The sequence below is a fragment of the Cydia pomonella genome, chromosome 18, assembly GCF_033807575.1.
Source record: "Cydia pomonella isolate Wapato2018A chromosome 18, ilCydPomo1, whole genome shotgun sequence".
Classification (NCBI taxonomy): domain Eukaryota; kingdom Metazoa; phylum Arthropoda; class Insecta; order Lepidoptera; family Tortricidae; genus Cydia; species Cydia pomonella.
The window spans coordinates 2811879-2830513 of NC_084720.1; the positions used below are offsets into that span (position 1 = coordinate 2811879).

Genomic DNA, 18635 nt, shown 5'->3' on the forward strand with positions numbered 1-18635 from the left:
GCACGGCGTTAATAGCTGATAAGACAAGGGCGATAAGTCAGCGGGGGCCACGGGGGCGGGGGGTCCAGACGCCGGGTGATGCGGTGGCTGCGCTCGCGTTGACAAAAGTGCTGCGTCATTTCGTAGCCGGCCGCCGGGCGCGGCGCATATGTTACCATGAACACACCAGCCGAGCGGTGTGCGTGTGAGATAAGGCTTATTTTTGCTTCCCCGTATTATTGTAAGAGGTTCGAGCAAATGATAATGGTCCTGACCAATTAACAATTGTGGTTTAACGTCGTAGCGCAATACATGTTGCTTAAAGTCTTTTAAATGTTCGTAGCTCTCAAATTTAACACTAGATAGTTTTTGTACTGGCAAATTAAGATCACTCATTTTACGCGCGTTCAAATGGAAAGATTCACCGGTGTTGTTTGTAATGGTTAAGTTTACTATCTCACTTTTGCACTGTAAATCTGTATTTTTCCAAGCGCCTCGAACTTGTAACGTTTTACTGTGGCCACGCAAGCCTAATGTTTCGGCGAGATCAGCTGATAACAGAGACACCGATGCCGCGTCATCGAGTAACGCGCAGGCTCGTTTGCTCCCATTAGGTCCGTGCACCACTAATGATACTACTTTCAATAGCACTTTCTTGTTATGAATGTTTATGTTATTTACATAGTCACTTAAGTCCGCGGTCTCACTCTCATTCGACTGTACGGAGAATTCATTGTCAATAAAGTTAACACAGTTCTCACTTAAACCATTGTTCTTTTTTGGAATCCAATGTAGTAATTTATGATGATCCTGGCCGCAGTCATCCACGTTACAGGCCGCGGCGGGGCAGGTCTGCTTATCATGCTGTGATATTAAGCACTTAAAACATAATTTGCTAAAGCGTACATAACGCCAGCGATCGAGCCGCATCGCTCGCTTGAACCGTGGACAGTCTGGCAGTGGGTGGCTAGATACTTTGCAGAAGTTGCATTTCTCTGTGTCAGTCATTAGTAGAATAGGGTGTTGGCTACCTCGTCGCTCTTCATGCTGTTTTCTATTCTTCTCAGCTTGACTGTAAATGTGAGACACTCCTGCTGAGGCTGCCTTTATAGCCTCTCGTTCTAAAAAATCCGATAAATGTTCGAACTTTGACCTATTACTCTCACATAAATGTTCATATGCGTAGTCACCCCACCGATTTATAAGAACACTTGGACACTTAGACAGCACGGTGTTTATTAGCTCCGGGCTCCGTAAATAATCAGCTTGATCAATGGAGCGGGCGGTTACGGCAAAGTTTTTTATCTTTGTAGCAAAAACAACAATTTCATTGTGGTAAGCTTGAGACAGCGGTTGCAGTTTCTTGATTTGGTTGACTATTTTGGTAATAATCACTTCTGGGTGACCAAAACGAAGTCCGAGGGTCTGCATGATAATCTTTGGATCAGTTTTGCCGCTGAGCATCGATACAACTGCCTCTTTAGCGTCGCCACGTAAACATTTGCGCAATCGGCCTACGTTTTCTGAGTCACTGAATTTGCAGCGCAATGTTGTCTCTTCATAAGCATCTTTGAATTGCAGCCATTCCATGGGGTCTCCGAAGTACAACGGCAAGTCCTTAGATGTCACCAATCTGGCTATTAGTTCTGGGCTTTGGGTTTTCGAAGTTGAGGCACTAATGGCACTTTGCAGCGCGTTAGCTAATTTTTCGATATCGCTCAAATCACGCGCAGACTGCTGGGATGCTGTCAGAGCTGCTGGCTGCGGAGTTGGTTGAGTGGAGGGTTGCGGAGTTGGCTGAGCGGTGGGTTGCGGAGCCGGCTTAGTCGGTGGCTTGTCGGTGCGGTCGGCGGTCAATTTATCGGCGTGAGGGGCGATCAACTTGGCGTGAACAGCGTCTAGTTCATCGGTGCGAAAAGCGACGGGCTCACCAGCGAGAGCGGCAGCGGCGGCCGGGTAGTCGGCGCACGGCGCGCCCGGCTTATCGGCGGGAACGGCGGTCGGCTCGCCGTTAACGCCGCTGGTCGTTTCGGGTTGTTGATCTTCTTGACGTGGTTCTTTTTCTGTAACTTGATTACTGCGCATGAGCCATTCTTCAACCTTTTTATAACTGGAGCTAGCAGAACGATGAGATCTGTCACTTTTATTTGATTGCACTTCCAGAGCTGCGATCTCCAAAGCTAATTGTTTATCGATTAATTCTTTGTCGATTCTAGCCTTACACTTTGCAGCCTCAAGTTCTAACTGCATTTTTTTTGCCATAAAAACCGACGAGGATACTGATTTATTACTGCGCGGAGGGTGCGGCTCCACAAGGTCGTTCTTGGCTTCCACATTATTTTCAGATTGTTGCTCAGGCATAGGCTGGAGTTGCTGAGCTGACGGTTCTCCATCATTCTCCACTAGATTGGAAGATGCTTCATTCTTCATGCGTCGCGTTTGAATAACACTGCGCGGCGTTGTACTGCGCATCGTACAACTAGTCCTGCTTACAGGTTTTGTTCCCGTGATCCGGTCGAAGTACCAAATTGTCGATTGTAGGTATGGTGCGGGAGTGAGAAGACGGTTTTGAGTCGAAAATTGCCAAAAATGCGAGCGAACGGTATACGTGTGCGCTTCGACAAGGTGCAATGGCGACTAGAGGTCAACCGATGCACACATGCATACCATTTCCTTCACATTACGCTTTATTATAAAAAACGTTTTACTTAACTAGGTACACAGATGGCGTTATAGGTAAGTAACATTAGGATATTTATATTATAGTTTTACATGATATATATGTGTATTTATTTATGTATTTATAAACTATTATTATTTATGGCAGATTTTACGTATGAGTTTCTAGCGTCAACAGCTGGTTAGTAAAAGTATTTGGTTGATCAGCGCTAAGTAAAAGGAATGTATCATCGGTACTCAAAAGTTACCTCAACAAAATTTGGAATTGAATACCTGAGTCGGTTTCGTAATGTTGAAGGAGTTCATATTTTGTATAAAATTTCCTTTATTATATAGTATTTTAATGGCAATATTACTCGTTCTGTTAAACTTTTTTATAACCCTTGAAAATTTTAGCTTAGCGTCGAAGCTAATCGCATAGAAATGTTTTTATGGCGCTTATAGTCTCGCCAAAAGACCGGATCATTTTGGGCACTTTGTCACATCTTTAGTGCCGAACGAATAAAATAAAATAATATTTTCTTCGTGGTGTTATAGATGTACATAATACGGCGTTATTTAATAACACTAGTCTATAATCGATCGTAGGATTCGGTAACAAGATATTCCATTTTGATGGATACCTATATAAAAAAAAAACAGATACTAACGTTGACATATATATATTATCTACGGGCCTTACGGGCATAAAGAATGGCTCTAGTTCAGTGGTGTTACTCTCGAATACAATCGTGCAGTCTAAAGCAACTAGTTGCGACCTATTGCCCGCGTGATGTGAACTCATCAACCAATCGCATTGTGGAGTAAGACTGCACGATTAGCTCGAATTCGTGTGCGTGACACCGCTGTACTGGCCCCAGTCTTATTGTCCGTAAGGCCGGTCCACCGCAACGTTATGACTTTATTTTGTAGCATGAGTTTACAAAAAAATTTAAGATATGTTAAAGGGCACAACTATACCTAACTTGTCTAACTAGGCCAGAAAAAAATTAACAACTATTTCATGGTACTTCAACAATAACAATCAATTTTTACTCCTACTTGTAACTCTTCCGTACACTCAACCAAACTAAACCAATCATTGAATGCCGCTTAACCACGCATTATCGGATAACACTTCAACTGGTTCGCCGCAAAACGTTACGGGTGGTTAGAAACATTTAAAAACTGCTTTGAATCGTTACGTTTGGAAATTTCGCGTTCAAACGGACGCAGTTGGGTTTTGAATTGGCTACGTATTCAACTGTGCGATTGAGTGCTAATAATGATACTTTATTTTCAACTGTGAGTTTAACAGTAAATGACTTTGTAAATTGTTAGATAAAAGAAAACTCGCTATATGCATGAAGTTTATATTTGAACGGCATGCTATTAATGCATGCCCTTTATTAAGTTCGAGGAGATCGTAAAGTATGTATGAGTCATGTTCAGATTAGTCCTCGCGGTTGAGAAGTTGGAACCCCGACACAATGTGAATTTTAATTATTTTGTGGTTAGCGTTCCGACTGAACATTTAGCGATCTTCAACAAGGAGGAGTTTTGTCCTAAAAGTGTCAAGTTCCGGCGGTTCCGCGGCCGGATCCCTGACATTTCAGGGTTGCGAAACCCATCGAAGTCATATTTGTGTATTTTTTTTGTTTTAAGATATATAATATTTTATAATAATATGTTGGTATGCTAGTAACAATAAATAGGTAAGCATGAACGGACACAAAAAAGCAATAACTACTCTGAGAAAAAAAATACGACTAAAAACAAGAAAATGAATGCTAGTTTTAAGGTATAAGGTAAGGTATTTCGGACCATCAGTATCCATAGCTGTGTTAGTAAATGTACTATACAAGCTTAAAGGTCCAAACAATGTAAAAATGTAAAAAAAAACTATGACATAAAACTACTTACAAATACTTATGGATTATTTGTCCCTATACTCACATCAACCCATTATTTTATCATCTATAATATTTTATAATTTTTTTTACTATTTTATTTATCTAATTAACTATTTTCAATAGATCCATAACTCAGGATCAAATATTCGTGTGAAAGACACAAATAAATGGCATTCCCGGGAAAACGAACACTAAGTACTAAATAGCTGAAATACTCAAAGAACAAACAAACAAACAACCGTTACAACAAACAAACAAACAAACGTTAATTGCGTCGGTGCTGTGACGTCATCAGTTCTGCCAAATTCGCGCAGAAAATTATAGGCATTTCAATGGTTAAAAACCTTTCAATACTTAATTTAATATAATTGTATAAGTTTCAAATATTCAAACTATATAACTGGGGGTTTTAAAAAACCATACATGAAGTTAATTATGTGTAAGAGCGTTTTCACATTAACCGACTTGATATCGGATGTCGGATACGATGACAAGGAACTAAAAACTTCAAAAGCTCCTATTTATATTTATTTATTTATTTTTACAATGTTCATTGAGCTTAGAATAAATTTAAAAGTACTGCCTTGGATGAGACTTGAACTCACGGCCTCTGGATCGATACTCCAGCACTCAACCAACTGAGCCATCAAGACCTCATCCATAGCCAGCGAATTTTCCCACCATATGGGTCTAGTTACGATGTGCTAAGAGGCAGAAACAAAGCAAATATCAAGGCAGTATTTTTTCCACTTTTTAATTTATTTTCAGCTCAATAGCATCGTTCGCAGACGTTTCTGCTTCTTAAAAAATAAATTCAATGTTCATTAATCAAAAGACAACCTTAAACCATAAAAAGAACTTGATGCCTAGCAGATTTTTTTTCTCCAAGAATCATCCGACATCCTATATATGATCACGTTTCTTCTTTTCGCGCACAACTTGGCTGGCTTCCCATTCGTCAACGACGCAATATTCGCTTGCTTTCCACTCTTTTTTCTGTGCTTAACGATCCACATTCTCCTGAATACCTCAAATACTTCTTTCAATATTATGGCGTTACCCGCGACCGTCAACTTCGCTCTTCTGGCAATATGTCTCTGTCCATCCCTCTTCACCGGACTGGGTTCATGTCAAATTCGTTCACCGTGCAGGTGGCGCGTCTTTGGAATGGACTTCCTTTTTACATCAAAAATGCGCCAAATAAGTTCGCTTTCAAAAAATCATTACGTGCTTTCTTTGCCAGCAGAATGAAAGATTCTTAATGTATTTATTTATTAGCTTCAGATGTTTCGTCTTTATATATATATATATTTATATATATATATAAATATATATATATATATATATATATATATATATATTTATTTATAATGTGTATATATATATATTTATTTATATATGTATGTGTGTATTATGTTTGTATGTATATGTTATTTTATGTATTTTTGCTTGATTTGTTTTGCTATTGTAATTGTAGCACCGCTCTCAATCTCTCTGCTTAGCCTTAAGGTTGACTGGTAGAGAATGCCTCGTGGCATTAAGTCCGCTTTTTGTACTATAAGATTGTTTTCTTTTGTGCAATAAAGATTAAATAAATAAATAAATATATCGTATCGAACAATGTGAAACCGTCAATGTCTTTATCTGCCCGCCAAGACGAGCAAAGCGAAGCGCTTCGACGTATTTTTGAACCCTCGTAACTTGGGATTGGATTATACCAAATAAACAAAATTCTCGGAATATAATGTCAAAAGTGGACTTATTATTGCCACTGAAGTACTATAAAAATCTTTCTCTTTAGGTTTCTGCTTGAAAGCATGTTTTCTTAGACCTTCCCTCTAAGAGAACTTAAGCGTGTGACAAGATTGATCGATGTGTCTAGTTCGTTCGATTAACCTAAACGTTCTCTAGATACCTAAAATGATGAAAGTTTGACATAAAAGATACAAGTGGTTACATGATGGATTACAATGTTTGCCTACTTATACAGTTTGCCAAATATAATTTGTAATTTTTATGGCGAATCGATGCAAATTATATTTCATCGTGTAATTTATAGAATACAATGTTCCTGTGTCTTTTGGTTGGACTTAATTAAAAAAAATTATCGATAAATAATGTTTTTCACCATATTTATCTATGTATTTTTTTTACGACGGGTTTGGCCTAGTGGGTTTTGTGGGTTTAAATTTGTGTAAGAATATCCCTATAATATTTATTTATTTATAAATGTAATCTTCAAAAAACAAGAATAAAAATATTTTATGTAACAGCTATTCCATACAAGCAGTAACAAAAATAGTGGGGATCCATTTAAAGGCTTAGTATCGTGTCCTGATAAGGAAAAAGTAGCAAAATTTTTTTGACTCAAAAAAATTATATGGGGTAGGTCATTCCAGTAACTCATGACCCAATCCTCCATAGAGAGGCCAAGAAATTTTCACGTATTTTTTTTCTTCTACTTTCTCCTAATCAGAACACAATTACCGTTAAATGGATCCCCACATTTTTTTACACTTTGTACAGAAATGAACTGACATAGGGACCATCATCAGTCATGTTATTTTGTTTTTGTTCTGGTTCCATATTAATTTAAATTGTATTTTTTCATTGCTTGTTAGTTATAAGATGTAATGATTTGAAAATACGAGTATACACCCCGGATTTCTTGCCGGTCCCATATTGGGATACCCTCTTACAATTTAGGGGAGATTCAAATTTTCTGGGTTCAGAGGTGTAGGTTTAGAGCCGGCGTAGCTTTATTTAACGTTCATAAGCGCATTGTAATATGCCTACTTAAATAATAAACTATCTTTATCTTAATCTTCTATCCATTTGACGCGTATATAATCCCATAAAAGTTACGTAGGTAAGGTACCTAAATACAATGTGTTCTTGTTACCTACATAACTTCAAGAGGGAAACCAATATTAGTTAAAGGAAGTTAGGTGCTCAGTACTATTTGAAGCCACAGTAAGCTCGCCTTTGCCAAGTTTCTCAAGGCAGTCGCGTAAATTTTAGCTTCTACGACAAGTTACTAATAGGATTTCGGTTCAATAATTCAGCAAACATAAGCAAGATAAACATTAGAGTGATTAAAGCGTTAAAAGTTTGTAAAAACGTTCTAAAATTATCACAAACTACGGACCATTACTTCCAACTAGCACAGATCAAATTGTTTTATGAAATAAATAAAATAAAATAAATATAAAAATTATTTATTCCCAGACAATTAATACAGTCATATTTGTTAGTATGAAATAATTTTTCTCTCGCTATATCGAAATCCAGTAAAAGATTCGTACCTGAGGTGCAAGCACACACTGCTCGCCCTTTAGAGCTGGTCGAGGCGCTTAGCATTTCAAAGATAGTGTACACCAGAGAATTTAGGACGGGTACCACCGTGGCCGGGTGGTCTAGAGGTCAGAATGTTAGCCGCGTAAGCAGCGTGGGTTCGATTCCCGCCTGGGCTACCGATGGACTTGGTCATTTTTTCTTATTGTATGATATCTATTTCAGTTTATGGCACTACGTCTGTAGCCGTTGAGGTTTTTTAAATATCTGAACATGCACTTTAACATCTGATCCAAATTCCTCTGCCAACAAACTGTCTTGCAGTTTGGCAGCAGAAAAAATTATAGAAGCATGGTTTTTTACCAGAATAAATTTCTTTTTTTTTTTTTTTTTGATAATAGAGGTTTTGTTCCGACATTAATTGTAGCCACCTTAGCCGCTACGATATATCTGATGGCAGTACGTTAAACTCTACCTGGGAAGCTTACCTCTTCATTATGTGTCCATCTAATAGCCGGAGGCGGCTCAGGGGAGTGCTGCACCACACACGTCAGGTTGATGGTGCTGCCCATGTTGATGAACAGGTCTGGACCTCCCAGGATCGTCGTCAGCGGTTCTGTTGGGACAAAAGGACAAAATTTGGCTTCGTTTTAATATTTTTCGAGATAAATCTGCTAACGCCCATCCATAGAAAGACGAGAACCAAAAATATCATGCTGGGTGATTTGGGGTCGTGATCCCGAATGTCAAAAATAAATGAAAATGGTTATACTGAACAAGGTTTCCCATGGGACCGATATGAAAATCTTGAAAAAAATGTACTCCTGAGCTTATACGTTTCGTGTGCTTCGGGCTCTTAAGGTATCTATTTGATTTTTTCCCGCGATCTTGTGGTTAGTCCCATGGTGAAATTTAGTATGACCATATTAACATGACTCAAAAATTACTTATGTTATTTTAAGAATATTCTAATATGTACCCAGGTATTGGCTGCAGTATTTATAAATGTTGCTGTGTATTTTCACTTCAATGTATGATGTCACTGTAAATGTTGTATTGACTTGTGAAAGAGCCCTTTAGCCTACTTACAGAATACATTTTTAGACTTTTAACGAAAATTTTTACTCAATATTAGCTAACTTAGCCTTCCTTTTCTCCGTGAGATCAAAGAGAATTGCTCAACTAGTTTATCTGGAAATTAAACAAGCCGATGGGAATTGTGTTCTATGGAGGTTTCGCCCCTGGTTGTTTATGGATACACTCCATAAAGGTAGGTATAGGTCTAGGTCCTTGAACGCCGTGGCCGAATGGGGCGAAGCCAACTTGGTCGGATTCAACGCCACCAAAACACAGGCGTGTCTTTTCACCGCAAAACGGAGCCAGTTCACCTTGGCTCCCACTCTCCGAAATGTGTCCCTTCCCGTGACTAACACTTTAGAGCTCCTTGGTCTAAGTTTAAAATCGAGTTTAAACTTCGGGTTGACTATTGAGTCCAGGGCTAAAACTGCTGCCAAAAAACTTGGTGTCCTATTTAAGAAGAGGCGGTATTTCACGCCGAATCAGCTTCTCTCCCTATACCAAGCACAGGTCCGCTAGAGCATGGAATACTGCTGCCACCTATGGGACGGTTCCGCCAAATATCAGCTGGCGGCCCTGGACTCGATAGAGCGCCGGGCTCATAGACTTTTTAGCGATGACCCATCTATCAAGTCAAAATTACAGAGCCTTGAGCATCGCCGTCGAGACGCTAGCCTATCGGTGTTCTAGCGGATACATTTCGGGGAGTGCACACAGGAACTGCACGATCTGATCCCACCTTCCCCTTTCCATCATCGGACGTCCAGGCGTGGGGAGCGAATGCACCCGTTCGTGGTAAACATTCCATTTGTTCGCACTAAACGGTTTGCCTCTTCTTTTTTGTTACGGACGGCTAAAGAATGGTATGCGCTCCCGCCATCTGTATTCCCTGATAAATATGACCTCGGTCACTTTAAAGCAAGAGTGAATAGGCTACTACTGAACCGGTGAGCTCCATTTTAGTCCCTGTCTTCACTTTCCATCAGGTGTGACTAGAGCCAATCGCCGATCAGTTTTTAATTAAAAAAAAAAGTATATTTTCTTTACAATTCATTTTTTATTCTTCACTGCAATTCGATGTTTTGATATTTAAGTTTTATTTAAAAATAAAGTTGCCAGTAAGTGACGAGTTGGCTACCCGTCTAGTTCAGTGACACCTCTCAACCCTCAGCCCTCACACCGTTGTTCAGTTGCCCTTGAGCCATCTTAGATGTCGCTTTTTGTAGCGGACCTCTTTGTGGGCAGTGTTGGCCGAACGTTAATTAGAATTGACCATTAACCATTACAAATTGAACCATAAACCGTAACGGACGGTTACAGTGTTTCTGGAGGCCAGTCACTGCCTGCCGCAAATAAAATGGATCTCAACGTGTTGGCTTTGGCTCTACGCCTCCCAAATGTCCCGAACACCACTGTTTCGTACTAGATACAGTTGTTAGGAGATCAAAACACATTTAATGTCATGCGTCATACATATATGCTAATATGATTATTTCACAATGCATACGAAGTGCATTCAATGTGCATTTTGCTATGCATAGCGCAACTGTTACATCATAAATGCATAGAATCAACATTGATGCTGCAGTGTACGTGTTTAGATTTGGGAAGATAAGTAGTTGACCTACATTTCTAGCGTTCTGTAGCCAAAATATTTGAATAACATTTTTCATATAGGTATTCTAACCACTTCGCGTGCCACTTTGTACCTTACCACAATGACATTTTTTTTACTACGTCGGTGGCAAACAAGCACACGGCCCGCCTGATGGTAAGCAGCCTCCGTAGCCTATGTACGCCTGCAACTCCAGAGGAGTTACATGCGCGTTGCCGACCCTAAACCCGCCCCCCCTCATTGAGCTCTGGCAACCTTACTCACCGGCAGGAACACAACACTATGAGTAGGGTCTAGTGTTATTTGGCTGCTGTTTTCTGTATGGTGGAGGTACTTCTCCAGTTGGGCTCTGCTCTAGATCTGGAATGACATCCACTGGCTGTGCCCTACCACACAAAGCGAGATGACATTCACAATGCCCATACCTCTCTTTTGGACGTAGTTAGTAGTGGCATGTATGGGACTGAGAGGTGAAATCAAACACAAGTGCTTACTCGCGAGCGTCTGTATTGTAACTAACTCAACATACATCGTCAACTTATGTATATCTATATCTTACACTACTACACACACCTCATCTGGGGGGTTGTTGAGAAAAAAAAATTGATGTAAATTAATTTTTTTTTATATAAAACTATGTATACACTATCAAACATTTTGTTTTATTTAAAGAAATCTAAACATATCGATAGTACAACAAAACACAATTATGAAATATGTTTACATAAAGTCAAACTATTAATGTTAACACAACATGACAAAAAAAGAGCAGTGACACATGAGTCACTGGTTAAAAATCTTAGTCCTATTTTTATGGACAAGATCGATCTTACCATCTATTTCTAACTTAACATTTACTCCATCGTCCTCAATCACTTTAAAAGGTCCTTTAAAAAGATTATCAAATTTTTTTCCAGTTTCTGACTTAATCAAAACTAGATCATCCTTTTTATAAGTCACTGAGTTAGATAACTTATCATAATATTTTTTTCGTAATTCCTTAGATTTTAACAAATTTTCCTTGGCATCCTTATGAGCTATTTGTAGTCTGTATTTTAATTCTAGAGCATAATTATTGGGATTATACAGTGGTTGTACAGTTTTAATCAGATTACTAGGGATTTGACATTTCTTTCCGAAACCCAATTCAAATGGGGTATACTTTGTAATTGAATGTACTGTTGTATTGTATGCAAAGCACCAGAACGGTAGCCAATCGCACCATGTGTCCGGGTGACCATCGCACTGAATTCTCATAAAAGCGGCTAAATGTTTGTGCATATTTTCCAAAGCACCTATCGATTGGTGGTGATAAGCGGTCGAATTAATCTTATTTATTTTTAATAACTTACATACTTCTTCCATAGTGGATGACATAAACTCGGTACCTCGGTCCGTTGATATCATACCTGGAATACCGTATCTTAATATAAAATTACTAACTAGAGTTTTTGCTACGCTAATCGCATCCTTGCGTTGCAATGGGTAAGCTTCAATGTATTTCGTTAGCTCGCATTGTAACGTTAGAATGTACTTATTACCTTTTGTATCGGTGTCTAGCGGTCCAAGCAAGTCGAGGTATATTTTCTCGAATGCTGACGACGCTGTTGTCGTGATAACCATAGGTTGTCGTATATTTTTAGAGTACTTTGTTACTTGACATTTACTGCATTTTTTCACGAAGTCTCTGACGTCACTCTCTAAAGTTGACCAATAATATTTAGACTTGATGTTACTAACCATTCGGCGAACGCCGGCATGTCCGCTGGTTGGTAGTAAATGATAGTCGTTAATGATAACTCGTCTCTCGTCTTTGTCATCTATTCGGATTATATTTCCTAGGATTTTTATTCGCGGTCCGGACCAGTCTTTCATCGTTTTATTTCATTTAACAATGTTTTTATAAATAACGCGTTTTTATCATTTTTTATCATACATAACTCGTCTATATTTATATTTCTACAGAAATCACTCAACATATTCACAAATACGGCTCGCGTGAAATGAGACATATAGTTAAGGTTTATGTAGAGACGTTTTTTATCCCTTGCGTACGCGAAACAATCTTTTTCTCTAGTTATTAACTTATTTTTTCTTAATTTTCTTAACTCGTGTTCTGATTCAAACAACATTTCTATTGAGTCATTAGGTTTTCTTAATATTTCCGCAATTCTCGGCTGATCAGACCTTGAATTCTCGGGTATACTAAGATCTCCTACACTCTCGTCACACAACTCCTCCTCTTGCCTCAACTTTTTACTCTGTTTCCTTGTCATAACTGTAACTTGTTCGCTCATACTTTTTAATTCGTCGGACGAAATTGAAATTCTACTTAACGCGTCTGCCACTACGTTCGAACTTCCTTTTATATATACTATTTTATAGTCATATTCCTCTAATTGCAATCTAAATTTAATTAATCTACTTGACGGATCCTTCATGCTGAATAGGTATAAGAGTGGTCTGTGGTCCGTCATTATTGTGAACTGTTTTCCAAATAAATAAGGTCTAAAATAGCGTACACTCCAGACGATTGCTAAAAGCTCCTTTTGAATGACAGGGTAATTTAACTCGGCTTTATTCAAGGGTCTACTAGCATAAGCTATAGGTCTCTGATCTTTGTTACATAGTACCGAACCGATTGACCTTGAGGATGCATCTGTTTTCAAAATGTACTCATTTTCTGATGAAAAATCTGGGTATTGTAAGATAGGGGGAGTAATAAGTTTCTCTTTTAATTTATTAAACGAATTTTGGCATTCCTCTGTCCATTGAAATGGTATATTTTTCCTACATAATTTGTTCAATGGTAATGTTATTTCTGCGAAATTTGGAATAAATTTCCTATAGTAGTTGCAAAAGGCTACGAATCTCCTAACTTCATCACTGTTTGTTGGTGTTGGGTAATTCTCTAAAACTTTAGTTTTTTGCGGATCTGGTAACACGCCTTCCGCTGATACTACATGCCCTAAATAAAGTAGTTGTTTTTTCAGAAAATCACATTTTTGGGGGTTTACTCTCAAGTTGACCTTACGTAATCTTTCTAATACGTCGATTAAGTTTCTATTGTGTTGGTCCATGTTTCTGCCGAAAACAACTAGATCGTCCATGTAAATAAAACACTTTTCATATGAAAGTCCTGACATTGCTATTGACATTACCCGGGAAAATGCACTGGCACTGATTTTGAGGCCGATTGGGAGCCTTTTCATACGGAATTGACCTTGACCTGATGAAAACGAAGTTATATTCCTACTGTCTTCGTCCAATGCTGTTTGATAATAAGACTGCTGTAAATCAAGATGGCTAAAATATATTGCACCTGACAGGGAATCTAAAATATCGGTAATATTTGGCAGTGGAAATTTGTCGTCCTGGATAACATTGTTTACTTTTCGGTAGTCGATGACTAAACGCCATTTCTTTGTATTGTTGTCAGACTTTTTCGGTACTAATAGTATCGGACTATTCCAATCGCTTTTAGATTCTTCAATTATATCGTCTTTAATCATTTGATCGACTTGCCTATTAACCTCCGATTTCATTGACGCTGGCAACCTATACGGTTTCGTATATATGGGTTTCGTGTCCGGTTTCACAGTGATACTTTGGGTAGATACATTCGTAGTTCCTAATTTATCCCCGTCTAAATAAAAAACATCGGCGTATTTGGCACATATTGACTCTATAAGTTTTCTGTCTTCGTCATTTAAATGATTTAACTTCAAAGACGACAATAACCTTTTAACCCTTTCTACTCCGTTGTCGCATTTTTGAAAGTTACAAATGTTATAATCACTCAAATTATCTAAAATAGGTTCAAAAATAGGTAATTTTATGTTTTCGTCACTTGTATTTAAAATTCGCACTGGTATTCTACTTTGCTTAACTCTACTTATACTTCCCGCCAAAAATACATTTTCGGCCAATTTTTCGGAGTTTATAACGTAATCCTTTCCTAAATCGAATGATTTTACTTTAATTAAATGTATAGACTCACTTCTCGCTGACAAAGATAAACAAGTTTCGTTTTCATTACTTCTTTGTATTCGTAACACACACCTTTGATTTCCATAATGCAAAGTAAGCTCGTCCTTTGTTAAGTCTATGATCGCATTATAAGTTCGCATGAAGTCTAAACCAAGTACTCCGTCCGCATGACACGGCATATCCTGATCTTGCAAAACGTGAAACCTATGCCTAATCTGTATCGTATTTCCGTCATGTAAAGTCACGTCCGCCACTTGTTTACTAGTAATACTGCCACCTACTCCTGATATAATAGTACCCTTCTCATATATCTGCGATTCTGTGGGAACGTTACTTTGTTGTAAAATTGATATACTTGCGCCATTGTCAATCATAAGAATAAGATTTTTTCCACCTACAGTAAAATTTACATAGTCTAATCCGTCACATATAGTTAAAACTTTATGCTCGAAAAAACTGAACTCTGTCTGTCTCGTTACTTGTCGAACTGTGGGGGGTCTGCGGCTCGTGTGTATATGTATACACGTTTCCGCGGTGTCCACGACTCCTGCGAGTACTGGGATGTCCCCTAAAATTCGTACGTTGTCCACGGCCCCTGTGAAAATTATTACTAGGTACAGTACCTCTATTAGTGGGATAGCGTGGTATCCATGGGCTGTGGTAGGCTCTGGCTCGATTGGGTTGGTAGCTGGTGGGCCCGCGCCCACGCCAGCCGTAGCGCTGTGGCTGCTGGAAACCTCTTCTGTAGCCGTAGTTCATGTTCATGACTACTGGCTCGGGCTGGGGTCGCGCCAGCTCCTCGTCTTGGGCAGCTCTGACAGCTTCTTTTAATTCTGTGTATTCTCGGGCTGCTAAAATGGTACTAAGACGGCGGTTCCTCAAACCGTCCGTGAATTTCTTTATAGCTAAGGACTCGTTGATTGGTCTAAGGACATCGCGCGCCTCGGGCTTCCCGTCGGCTTGCGCTATCGTTAGGCCAATGAACAACTCCTCGATCTTATCACCATATTGAGTAATAGACATATCGCGCTGTGTTATGTTATTTAATTGTTCAAGTAAAGAGACTGCGGATTTCTTCGGCAACAAATATTTTTGTAGATCAGTCACTAAATCGACAACAGTTTCATAACTCGATTTAAGTTTTAGTTGCGCAATTTTATTAATTCTTGTTTTAAGGACAAATGAAATTAGTATTTTTTTCTCGCAACTTTCGTTCAATATACTGTCTAGCATTTCAATACCGGAGATCATTTTTTCCACGGTCTCCTCCTTGCCGTCCAAAATAGGTATTAAGCTGTTCGCTTCCTTTATTTCGAATTTTTTCTCCATTTTAATTGGTTTTTCGGTTACACACTCTAAAACTTTATATTGTAAAATTTTACTATAAGCTTTATCTATTTTTTCACATAATAATTCTAAAATATAACACTCCTCGGACTCAGACAGATCATCTAAATTAACAGAAGTGATTAAAGATTGATAGTCCTCATATATCAACTGTGCATTGTCAATTTTTTCCTGACCTTGTTTTAGTTGCCTTCTAGCCTCGCCTAATTTTCGTAGGTGTATGCGTATATTTTCTAACTTATTATATATAGTCTGTAATTCTAAATTCATACCCTTAACATTTCCGACGCTTTTCACTCCCGACACTTTTCACTTCACACACACACTATACGTAGAACGCCGCGCTTTCATCCACCGCTTATGCGCCTTCCTCCTCGTCGTCCTTGGCCGGAACTGACTTCCTCATGGACAGCCTAGCTTGCAATCGTGCCCAAACTTCTCTCCTGACTTCTTTGTGTATGTATTTTTGCTGTGCCTTCTTGAAAAACTTGTACAGGACGCAGCAACCGATGAGGGCGAGTACGACGAAAAGAACGCTTATAAGGATGTTATTGACCTTTGTGTGATGCTCGCTCGTGCCCGTCGCATCATTCGATCCAACCGCATTCTGGGTGATCACAACCTCTTTCTCCTCCTGTTTGCTGTATCCTTGCCCCATCACGCCTGCGTTACTGTATTTTTTCTACACGAAAATTGTCCATAATCGTATTAATAGTCTGCAGTACTGTCGCTTACGCAGCCCATATTGTAATAATCACGCTAACACTGAGGCGGCGAAAACGCTGACACTAACATCGTGCGGCCCGGCGGAGCCCGCGCTCGAGGTCACGGTCGCCATGTGGCATGTATGGGACTGAGAGGTGAAATCAAACACAAGTGCTTACTCGCGAGCGTCTGTATTGTAACTAACTCAACATACATCGTCAACTTATGTATATCTATATCTTACACTACTACACACACCTCAGTACTATGTGACATCTCAGTCTCTAGCGACCACAATCTCTCTGAGTAATCCATTTTTAATTTTCAACCATCTAGGTTCAAGTTTTAATCCATCCTCAATACAAATGACACACAAAATCTTTTGAAACCTTTAGCCTCCTGGCGACCCGCGTCCTACACGTAGTACAGTCGCCATCAGATATATCGGAGCGACCAAGTCGCTCACAAATATCTGAACACGCCTCTATTGTCAAGGCGTTAGAATGCGTGTTCAAATATTTTTGAGCACATCGGCCGCTTCGATATATCTGATGGTCACTGTACATAAGCTGGCAAATATCAAAATGCAGTCGTCAGGAGGATAGGCATGTTTCACATATAAATATTTTTTGAAAATAGTTAAACAATCGAATAAAAATATGAAATATTATTAGCAACAGAAACAGTAACAATGAATCTTGTTTCTACGAATCACTGCAGTTATGCAGTTACTTACAAAAAACATACTTACAAAAAATATATGATATTCATATAATATTACTAAATCTATAGTTCCCTTGAAAACAAAACTTCAATATAAAAAGAATTGTTTAAGTACTGTAGAATATTTAGTGTATATGACAAAGTAAAACTTGCTGTAATATTAGAATATAAACACTTGCTGGGGCAGCTGGACAGGTATAGGAGACCATCCCACCTCCGGACCTTAACCAAAGAACCATACTTTAAAATAACTAAAAGTAACAATGAATACGGGAAAAAGCTCTCGCCAACATACCTGCCTAATATCCTGAACAGCTTACCCAAACAAGTAGTAGAAACTTTAGAAAAACATCCTGATAAAATAAAGAGTACACTTAAGAAAGCACTGATTAAAATGAATTAATTTTGTTACAAATAGTATTATAATAACATGTAAGCACAAACTGCCAACAGGACTAATTATATACTTAGTTAAGGCTAAACTTAGTTAAGATAACAAAAACAAACGCTGAAATAAACAGTTTTTTTTTTTTTTTTTGTAATTTCGATATTTTGTGCAATTATAATAGTTTTTAGTAATCTACAATTCTACATGTTTGTTTTTTAATATTCCGTTTCTTACTGTCGACGTTTTAACCTAGTTTGATGAACATATAATAAATTGGGATGAATTTTGTTTTTTGGAGAAACAAAATAAAGGCTACTTTATTTGGTCTACGAAAGGTTCTCATTAGATTGAACCGAAGTGTACGTTGTAATGGAAATTGGGCCTTACAGTGTTATAGGATACTTCTGCCCGTGACTTCGTCTGAGATGATAATCAAAATATTCAATGTCCTTCCTCAGGTCAAACTATCTCCATACCAAACTTAAGCGTGATGCCCTTTATCACAATTTTATCACAAAAACGCCTATAACAAAAAAAAAAGTCACTGTTCGCCATTTTTTCGTGTCATGTTTATTTGTATCGATACCACCTGCTTATTTTGATTTTGATAAACGAGGTCGATTATTGTATGCCCCACAGCGAGTTCACAGTGAGCCAGCGGTGGTGCATACGCATCTACAGTGGCCCATTCCATAGTGCTTGCTCTCAACCATCGCATGCCCATCTCACTGGTCCAGCGCTGGGCCATCGTGTAGAGGAGCTATCGTCATCGGATAGCCATCTCGCTGGCCCAGCGCTGGGCCATCATGCAGAGGAGCCATAAAGTGCAAAGTGTTCCACGCCTGATATACTTTCAATAACTTTGAAACAACTAGTAAGAGTAAGCATCAGGCTTCAACTGCGAGGCAATTTCCTTTGACTTCACTTTGTTTTGAACTAAAACTTT

General features: G+C 38.7%; 1 protein-coding gene across 4 annotated transcripts in view; it reads right to left on the reverse strand.

Moving 5' to 3' along the window:
* LOC133527819 (zwei Ig domain protein zig-8-like) overlaps window positions 1–18635 on the reverse strand; it is a 299524-nt gene that overhangs the window by 12451 nt on the left and 268438 nt on the right. For all 4 annotated transcript variants that reach the window (XM_061865003.1, XM_061865002.1, XM_061865000.1 and 1 more), the window contains one exon: window positions 8333–8460. In XM_061865003.1, the coding sequence (XP_061720987.1) occupies window positions 8333–8460 (128 nt within the window). The remainder of the gene's footprint in view (window positions 1–8332; window positions 8461–18635) is intronic.